At 32.4% G+C, this 9,789-nt stretch overlaps 2 protein-coding genes across 2 annotated transcripts; one reads left to right on the top strand and one right to left on the bottom strand.

The window, feature by feature from the left end:
• The first annotated feature begins 328 nt into the window (after positions 1–328).
• LOC117153323 (ribosomal protein S6 kinase beta-1) lies at positions 329–9,728 on the top strand. The gene is made up of 13 exons (XM_033327278.2): positions 329–769; positions 842–882; positions 1,044–1,218; positions 1,279–1,362; positions 1,422–1,555; positions 1,709–1,771; positions 1,851–1,979; positions 3,183–3,273; positions 3,366–3,482; positions 4,605–4,736; positions 4,810–4,917; positions 5,008–5,186; positions 5,321–9,728. The coding sequence occupies exons 1-13, from the start codon at positions 683–685 to the stop codon at positions 5,391–5,393; spliced, it is 1,413 nt and encodes a 470-aa protein (XP_033183169.1). The 5' UTR covers positions 329–682; the 3' UTR covers positions 5,394–9,728.
• LOC117153326 (corepressor interacting with RBPJ 1) lies at positions 7,344–9,669 on the bottom strand. The gene is made up of 6 exons (XM_033327280.2): positions 9,531–9,669; positions 9,359–9,453; positions 9,023–9,273; positions 8,807–8,933; positions 8,575–8,706; positions 7,344–8,469 (listed from the first exon to the last, which is right to left on the bottom strand). The coding sequence occupies exons 1-6, from the start codon at positions 9,600–9,602 to the stop codon at positions 7,956–7,958; spliced, it is 1,191 nt and encodes a 396-aa protein (XP_033183171.1). The 5' UTR covers positions 9,603–9,669; the 3' UTR covers positions 7,344–7,955.
• Positions 9,729–9,789: the final 61 nt, after the last annotated feature.

The following is a 9,789-nucleotide window of genomic DNA, read 5'->3' as shown; positions in this document are numbered from 1 at the left end:
AATGTAAAAGAATTAAAAGAAACGAAAGAAATTGTTTCTAATATAAGGTCACGTTGAATTAAATAACAATTCTTTATTTCAATTTAATATTTCCTTTCTAAACGGATATTTTAAATTGAGCTAAGGACCAATTTATAGAAGTAGAAATTATTGTTATTATAGAATCCATTATTAAAAGCGCAAAATTATGTAAATTCAAATTAATGAAAAGTTTTAGGGTAGTTCTAAGCTTATTTTTATTTTCAAATGTAGAACAAAACCTTTTTAAAATTTCTATATATTTCATGCTTCACCATAAACATACATATGCCTATGTGCTAGAATGCAGTTGGCATTCACGTTGGACCATAGTTTGTGTCCAGAGTATATACTTGAATCGTCTCGTGTTTCTTTTTTAAAATTTTCCATATTTCTTCCTGATTATTTTGTCATAAGATAGAAAAGAAAAAAGTAAGGAATATTCATGAGCCCGTTTAATTGTAGATATATTTGATAGTTCACGATTATATATAGATAGTTTAATCTACCCATCAAAAAATCAGTGTGAAACACGCAAATAAAGGGAAATAAAATCTACAATCGTGTGTACGCAGATACGTAGATATCTACGTTATTCGGACGCATTACAATCAATTAAAGTTTTCGACAGGAAAATTTTTTAAATGATTACTCTGTGAGAAGAATGGCTGGAGTATTTGACATAGAATTACACGACGGGGACTCCATAAGTCAAGACGAGTCGGACGATGATATCGTCGAAAATAGAGAAGTTTGTTTCTTGTCAAATTTCATAGATTTTAGATCGCTGTATCAAATCTGATATGTGTTTTCTTTTTTCTAGGATGAATACAATCATACTACAAATGTAAATACGATATTAGAGTAAGTAATCAAATGTTTGAAAATATATGATATCGAATTTATCGCTAAATCGTACCTTCTAAACAATAATAAAAGTGCTGAATTGTGTGTTCAATTTCGATACAAACGTTCTTCTTGCTTTTCTTCTTAGAAAATAAAAAAAAAAATTGAATCTTTTATAGATCTGATAATTTAGAAAGAGTACAGTTATCGGAACAGAATGTTAATGCAGGCCAAGAAAAAACTGGTCCACAAGATTTTGAGCTATGTAAAATTCTTGGAGAAGGTGGATATGGAAAAGTCTTTCAAGTTAAAAAAGTGACTGGAAAAGACAAAGGCAGTATTTTTGCTATGAAGGTAAATATTTTTATATTTGTACATGCGTGTAAAAAGCTTTCTAGTTCTTTATTTATGTAGGTACTACGGAAAGCATCTATCATACGAAATCAAAAAGACACAGCTCATACAAAGGCAGAAAGAAATATTTTGGAAGCAGTAAAAGTAAGTAGATTTCATTGTGAATTTTAATATGACATTTATTCACTTCATTCTTTTTCCAGCATCCATTTATCGTTAATTTAATGTACGCATTTCAAACTGGTGGTAAATTATATCTAATTTTGGAATATCTTTGTGGAGGAGAACTCTTCACATACTTAGATAGAGAAGGCATTTTCTTAGAAGATACAGCTTGGTAAATTAGTTAGTTTCTGAAGTAATTGTAGATGATAATAATATACATGTATTTTATTCTACTTGTATGTAAAATTTATATACTTATTAATATCTTCAGATTATATGTGTCAGTATGCTTTTTGTACTTATAACTTGTCTTTTGTACTTATAGTTTTTATTTGTCTGAGATCATACTCGCATTGCAACATCTCCATAATCAGGGTATTATATACAGGTACAATATCCTTAATCATTAATATTATTAAAAAATCATTATATACATGTACATCTAACTGTATTAATTATCTTCACAGAGATTTAAAACCGGAAAATATTTTATTAGATGGCGAAGGTCATGTTAAATTAACAGATTTCGGTCTTTGTAAAGAACATATAGAAGAAGGTACAGTAACGCATACATTTTGCGGAACCATAGAGTATATGTAAGTAAAAAATTTTCGTTGCATTAATTCTGAATCCTATTGTCAGTATTAAAATGTAGGGAGAAAACTATTTGGCTGATCGGATTTCTGGACAGGAATTCGAAAACGCTGATCTTTCGCTTGTCAGGCGGGTATTTATCCTGTTATGACCGTTCGCGAAGAGACGCGGTCGCTAGGAAAACACGTCAGTGAGAGGCGTAAATTCTCGCTACGATTCGGTTAATCGATGCCGCGAAATAGTCATTCCCCTGTTTCGGTTAAGATAACAGAGGTGGTTCAATGAATGTAACACTGTATAGTAAGTTATAAATCACCGTTTATTCTAACAACTTGTAAAGCAGATAGTTACGCTGGTGCGTATGTATAAGACGAGTGAGTGACTGATCTATGGGTGTATTCCCGGTTAAAGGATGTTGACTGTTCGAAGGATGGAAAATCAGTGTTCTTCGGAGACGATGCTGTGGCGGAGGAAAGCTAAGGATGGGTGTGTCTAGTGCACAGGGCCATCGGATTTGTTGGTGACAATTTTGGCTAAGAGAGTGAGGGAAATAGGCTTCGTTGTTAATTGGTTAAACGAAGGTTGGTGGACTAGGAAGGATCTTAGCCGCCCTCGAGAGAAAGTGGTTAGTGGGAGGAAAGTTGTATCATACGTGAGAAAAACTAACTTTCCCTTGTCAAGCAGTAGTAGACAATAGTCTTTAAAAATGCTTCAGAAAACAGATGTTTGTTGGGTCTGAAGGACCTTAGCTAGCAAATTACTGGGATTTATGATGGGTCCTTAAGAATATTGAGGGTACGCAGCGAGGATGAGCGGACATCTGGTTCCCGTCTGGCCCGCGGTGGGTGACCTGGTCTAGGTAGAGTGTCGCCCGACGTAACATATCCAATTAAGCTATTTAAGCCACCTGTGAATATTTTCTACCAAATTTTTAAATCTCAAACGGCTGCTGCCTATAGCTTGGAACTTAAACATTTGGGAGAAAATATTCTGCAATGATCTAGGTAGTTCAATTGGGTAAGTACCAGTCTACAGGCGCAAGATCCGAGTTCAAATTTTCAATCCAGTAGTAAATTGACCGGCCGAATATTTTTCTTCCTACAAATGTCTGTCATCTAGAAAAATAATTTAAAATAAATTATAAGCTATAATGATTTAATTCAAAATGTATGTATTACAATTATTATTATCATTAACATGATTAGGGCACCAGAAATTCTAACGAGAAGCGGACATGGAAAAGCAGTGGATTGGTGGAGTTTAGGTGCTTTAATGTTTGACATGCTTACCGGAATGGTACGTAGATTAAATAATAAATAACAAAATATCGTAAAAGAATATGAAAATTCAATCAAATTACGTAACTACATACATTTTAATTCCTACAGCCACCATTTACAGGAGATGACAGAAGAAAAACAATTGAGAAGATTTTGCGCGGAAAGTTATGTCTACCATTGTACCTAACACCCGATGCAAAAGACTTGATACGAAAGTTATTGAAGGTATGTCTTTAACACTTCTTTACAAGATAATGGTAATTTGTTTATTTACTTAATTGTTTGTATTATGCGTAGTAAAAGTTAATATATATGTCGGAGATGAAAGGACATCGGAGCCTTCCCTTTGGAACTTCGGGAAAATCCCTTAACACCGTAATCTAAATTCTATCATAGGCGTAATTAAACAATTGTCGTCATTCGATCCGATTGTATTTGTTCGAGATTTGTGATAATGAGCTTGGGCTCGAGGCGACAACCAATCGCCGAACGTAGCCGCGGTCACGGGATGAACGCTTTGTCTAACAAAGGTATGGAGTAATTCTATAGCTCTCCTTAAAAGAAATATTTGTAGCGGCACGCGACAGTAAACATTCCAACGGTTTCTGTCCCGTGGCTCACCATACGCAGGCCCTATTCTTCGGATATGATGGTTACCAGATGCCGACGCATCTCCACAGTACATGTTCAGCTAGCCTGAGGGCCGTTATAAACATTAAGATCTGGTTACCTAAAGTCCTTGAAACAGACAAACAGTCTTTGTCCCAACTACGGGAAGATAGGGGAGATCTATTTTTGAACGAACGACGCTTCCCGCTAGCAACCTTCCCTCAAGGACGGCTGGCATCCTTTTCTAGCCATCAACGTGGAAATTGACCAATTAACAGCAACGTCAATTTCCCTCACTTTCTGAACGAAGGCACCCCATCATAGTTTTCCTCTGCAGCATCATCGCGACGGAGGGTCATTCTCTCGTGAGATCGTTTTTAGCGAGTTACTTAGCGTCTTTACGCTTAGTGGATATCCCACGTTTTAACAAAGAGTTAGTTTAGTTATACTTCCACCGTAGCCAAGCAAGTCGAGTACGATTTGGGCTTCGGAAAAAAGCGCATCCTGTTATCCCGTTGACCGCGGATTCTTTATTGAACCTAGGATCATTGTCATTAGCTTCTCGAGTATCTAATTACCACGGTTATTTGTAAAATTCTGTAATAATCGTATTTGCACTGGTCAATGTCTTCTCTATTGCATAACGACAATGTGTAATCCAAATGAAGATTGGTTTCACGCCCCTAACCCTAATTCTAATGTAAACCCGACATATATTTTGCATTCGACCAATTGTAGAGACAAGTGTCACAGAGACTAGGATCTGGGCCTGATGATGCTGAGCAGATTATGAATCATAACTTCTTCAAACATATTAAGTGGCAAGATGTGATTTCACGTAAATTAGAACCTCCTTTCAAGCCTTCATTAGTGAGTATCCTTGATTGCAATAAAACGTGTTGCAATAATAAATGCGAGCAAATGTGTATTTAAATGTTTGCAGAAAAGTGCCGATGATACATCGCAATTCGATGAACAATTCACGGCAACTGTACCAGTTGATTCACCGGTAGAAAGTACTTTAAGTGAATCCGCTAATATGATCTTTCAGGTAAGTTTCGAGATATATTGTAAATATATCGTATTTGAAGTAATCATTAAAAAATTATAAAACTATGCACATTCAATGATATGGTTATAGGGCTTTACATACGTAGCACCCAGTGTCTTGGAGGAGATGTGTGCACAACCAAGAGTTGTGAATGCTAGAAGCCCACGTAAAGGTCTATTAAATACAGAATTTAGCGGAAGTCTTCACAGTTTGTCATCGAGATCACCCGATGCCCATCTCCATACAGCGTCTCATTTTCATCAACATAGGTATTTTAAAATTTGATATTTCATTCACCATCTTGAAAAACAAAAATATCTTATATGTAAATTCAACGGTAATTATGTATTACTCATTTGAAATATGCACTTCTATGCTTGAAAAGTTACTTTTTAATTTCTAGGCATCACGTTGTAGGTTCAAATAATATGGAAGATACCGAAATGGCGGATATAGGTCCGCTTTTTAATTTCTAAGCATTGCATAATAAATTTTAATGATGTAGAAGATATTGAATTAACAGTGGAATCGTTTATAACGAGATACATATAAATAATCGAAGAAAACGTTGGATCTTCCATTTTAGATTCAGCAAAATCTTTGTAAAAATTATGTCCTACATTGTTTGTCTTTTATTCTGACAGTTGAACTATTATGTTTAATTATCGAATTTAATGCAATTTGTTTACATATATATATTTAAAGATGAATAAGTCTAAATGTCGAAGAAGTTACGCTTATAGGGCAGTGCAATTCGCGTACAAATCGTATGTAGGCCTGCAATTGCTCTCTAATGTGACTGATCATTGTTTTCAGTGCAAAGAAGGAATATTATATGTGTTTTCCTTATGTAAATATGTCCAGTTTCCTGATAATAAGTACATTCTGTTTAAACAAAATGCTATATCATTGAAAAACCTGAAAGATATTTTTTATGACATATCTTACTGTTGCAACGACTAATTCAAGTTTTTAAAACGTTCCATTCATTGACAAATACGAGTTTATCGTTAGTATATAAAAATTAAGTTAGTATATAAAAATAAATTTGTTTAGCTTGCATATATTTAGAGGTCTGCCATAAAAAGAATAAAATGAATTTACCGCCTCTTTGGAATGCATTGCTCGTGCGAATATGTAAATCGTGCAACTTTTTCATTGCTTTGTTGTTCAATAAACTAATTGTAAGTTCAAAAAAGTTATTTACATAAATATACATTCCGAAGTAATTCACAAATTTCTTAGACGATAAACATCGTATTAAATTTATATAGATCATGTTGATTGAGACTAATATATTGGATACAGCTAAACTTGAAAGTCTTGTTCTGCCATTAGAATAAAATTAATTTCTTAGGACCAGAGAAAGAGGGAGAGCATGCAAATAAAATAAAGAAAGGAAAAGGAAGAAGAATAACAGTATAAAAATAAAAATTGTATTGATCTTTGTTAAAGTGGAATCGGAGAAGGATTATAAATATATATATTTTCCTCTGTCGAATAGTTGTAATCGTCGCAAGTGGTAGCGTTTTATAAGAGGAAAAAATTAGAATATCTCATGGTCGTATATGATATCCCATTTTAGGATTCAAACTTTAAAAATATATTTTGCAGTAATGATTAGTGGAAATAGAATTAATCGAGATATTTTATACGACCTTTGATCAAAATTTGAAAAAAATGTTTTATTGTTTCTTCCAACTTATATTTGATGAATTATTTAAACATATGTATATTTCACTCAAGAATAAATTTATCGCTAGTCTTTATACGTCATTCGCTAATTACATGTACATACATAACTTTGAATACATCCGTCGATAGACAACAATAAATCATTGTTTTTATTCAATAGCCAATCCGATTCTACTTTTTACATATAATCGTTGTGAAAATGACAATTATGCAAAAAATTTTAACTGCCCAAGTGTTCACAGCTACCGGCTGGATAGTATTAAATTTTCCATAGAAAGACTTATACGCGCTCATCTGCGCATGCGTGTGTAGTAATAAGTATGTAAAATTCTTGTTAATAGTTAATTATGTTAAAAAAGTAAAATGTTGAGAGTGAGAAATTAACATCCTGTAAGATAAATATATGAAGGTATGAAAATGCTTTCTCACTTTTTTCTTTAAAATATAATGCATTAATGAATTTACTTCTACATATATCTTTTCATGACAAACTTATAACAAGAAGAAGTGACCAAAGCATTTTCAAATATACATGCCTAAATATCCAATAGTATCATTCAATTTAATTTAGTGACTATTTCGCTGTTTTGGTATCTGTAATTAGGACATATCAAAAAGCTTGACACTTAATTTCGTATAAACATTTATCTATTATATAGTACTATCTTAAATTGACATAGGCTATATTTTAAAACTAAATCATTCTCGTGTATATAATATTACAATAGAAATCCTGTTTATGTATTTATTAAGCAGTTACATTCTCTTGAAAACAAAAGTCCTATTAATACTTAATGATATTAATGTTACATATTCATAATAAAATACCAATTATAGCCATCTACGGATGAAATAATAACAAGTCTAAAATAACATTTGTGTAAAAAATTTCTTTAAACAGTCTTGTTCCATCTGAAATATATATTTATGAAACTATTATTTCTATTATTCACTTAAAATTTATTAATTAATTACATACATTGTGTTTTTTATTCCATCTATATGAATATACAAGGTGAGTCAGATTAAACTATTACACCTGAAATGAACTATTGAGCGTATTTGTTGAAACATTTATAGTTTTGAAAGATAAGTCGCGGTATATGAAATATTTTTGTGTATATGTATAACATAAATTCTCAACTTTCACACTGAGAATTATACTTTTGATCGTAAAGCATATGAAAAGGAATGCAATTAATATCTTCTGGAATGACATAGAATATGTGACTCACTATGCATATATCGTACTTCTTGTACTCTACACAACTTATGTGAATACCAGATACAGCGTGCGCCATTACACCATGCGTGTATTTTTGATATCGAAAACACAATTAATTTTAAAATCGTTTAGTTCTCTTTTTGTTTTGATTTTCACTGATTTTGTCTTCATTAGATTCTATGAACTTTCTTTTCTTGTAGATATAACAATCTTTATTTTTACTTTCTTTCACATCTTTTCCATAATATTTCTTGTATTTGGGTTTCCTTTCATGCTTAAATTCACTTCTTCTCTTCTGATTACCTGTTCTATCTTTTTCTTTTTTCCGATGACGATTCATAGAGCCACCATTTAAAATATAACCTGCTTTTTCCTTTTTCTTTTGTTTCTTCTTAAGCTTTTTTGATGTGTAATCATTTAAAGTTTTATCAATGGTATTCACAGAGCTCCTACTACTACTTATGATGCTAGTACTCGAACTACTAGTAGTACTATCACTACAGCTATCACTGCTGCTGCTGCTACTACTGTCAGTTTCTGATTCGCTATTATTTCTTTTGCGTTTATTTCGTTTCTCTTTCAATTTCTTCTTTTCCGCTTTCTTGGTTTTTTTCTCAAGTTGTTGTAATTTCCTACAATCATAAACATTATTGATTTAAGCATGTATGATCTCAAATTAACATTATTTTGAAATAAACTCAAGTTCTTGTCAAAATACAGATGCAAGAAATACATACAATAATAACTTCTTTTTTTCTTTTTTAGACAAGGTTTTCAAGAATGTAATTTCAGATTGCTCTTCATCATCTGATACCATAAGATGTTCATGCTCAGGGACTCGTAAATGTTGTTGAGCACTAAGAGCAGATCTACAAATAAAATTCAATATTTAGTTTTAAAATAGGGAGCTATTTATTTAACAGTTAAAACAATGGAAAAAGGAAGAGATCTTTCTAAATCCGTGCTCACTTTTTCAGTGCTAATCCATCTTCTCTCATTTGTTGCACTAACGTTAAAGCATCTGGAGCAGATGTACTTGGTGAATTATTTGCCATTACTACGCTCATTGCTTGACTGTACAGAGGACACTCTTTATCTGTGATCAAAATATGTATTGTTTAATATGGATAAATATGTGTATGTGTGTGTATATATATATTTTGATATCATATTTATTATACAAACCTGTATTTATGTGTCCCCATTTATGACACTTGATACAACGAACATTTCGTACTTGAATACCAAATGGTTGATCTCTTATTTCACTGTCTCCTTTACAATAACTTTCTCTTGGTGCATTGTACTTGCGTTGCCACTCAAATTTATACTCTGGCTCGTTATCTTCTTTCTCTCTTTCTTTTTTTGCTCCAGGTGGCGGTTCATACATAAAATTTACGCTAAGCTTATCCTTGCTTTCTTTACTCAACAAAGCTCTATAAAACACATAATAAAATAAATAAAAAGTTATAGATAAAAATATATCAAAGAAATTTGCTGAATGAATATAATTTTGGTCACTTGTTATTGTGAAGATCCTGTTCCTTTTCATATTGAACACGTAATTCTTCTTGCTTTTTCTTATAAGCCTCTGCTTGTTGTTCAGCCATCCATACCTTAAAAAAAGGATCGTAAATTTAATCATAGTACGAACCATAAATAGGCTAAAAAAATATCAGTAGTTGAACCGTACTCGTTTCAAGTTGTCTCGGGATGCTGGATGGAAAAATTTTTTGCACATGTAATTATTAAATCCCTTTCCCATTTTGTATTGTTAAATAAACGTATGTCAACGTTTAACAAATAATAATGTAGATGGACGTGTATTTAACGTTTACAATGAGTAACAAAGTATATGCGTAACCGCAACTTATCCTTTAACACGATAAAATAGCATGTATGTATGTATAACTTTTACTTATAGCTACAGGAACCTGTCAAGGAAGGTTAGT

The sequence above is a fragment of the Bombus vancouverensis genome, chromosome 1, assembly GCF_051014615.1.
Source record: "Bombus vancouverensis nearcticus chromosome 1, iyBomVanc1_principal, whole genome shotgun sequence".
In the NCBI taxonomy this organism is placed as follows: Eukaryota; Metazoa; Arthropoda; class Insecta; order Hymenoptera; family Apidae; genus Bombus; species Bombus vancouverensis.
The sequence above is the reverse complement of the archived record's forward strand: the minus strand, read 5'-3'. Positions and strand labels throughout refer to the sequence as shown.

Excerpts from the sequence above, each read along its gene's own strand:
- LOC117153323 (XM_033327278.2), top strand. The coding sequence starts at position 683 with ATGGCTGGAGTATTTGACATAGAATTACACGACGGGGACTCCATAAGT. Across the intron at positions 1,363-1,421 it reads ATATTTTGGAAGCAGTAAAA|CATCCATTTATCGTTAATTT; the intron begins GTAAGTAGATTT and ends TTCTTTTTCCAG. Across the intron at positions 3,274-3,365 it reads TTGACATGCTTACCGGAATG|CCACCATTTACAGGAGATGA; the intron begins GTACGTAGATTA and ends TAATTCCTACAG.
- LOC117153326 (XM_033327280.2), bottom strand. The coding sequence starts at position 9,602 with ATGGGAAAGGGATTTAATAATTACATGTGCAAAAAATTTTTCCATCCA. Across the intron at positions 9,274-9,358 it reads CAGGATCTTCACAATAACAA|AGCTTTGTTGAGTAAAGAAA; the intron begins GTGACCAAAATT and ends TGTGTTTTATAG. Across the intron at positions 8,707-8,806 it reads GATGGATTAGCACTGAAAAA|ATCTGCTCTTAGTGCTCAAC; the intron begins GTGAGCACGGAT and ends TTTTATTTGTAG.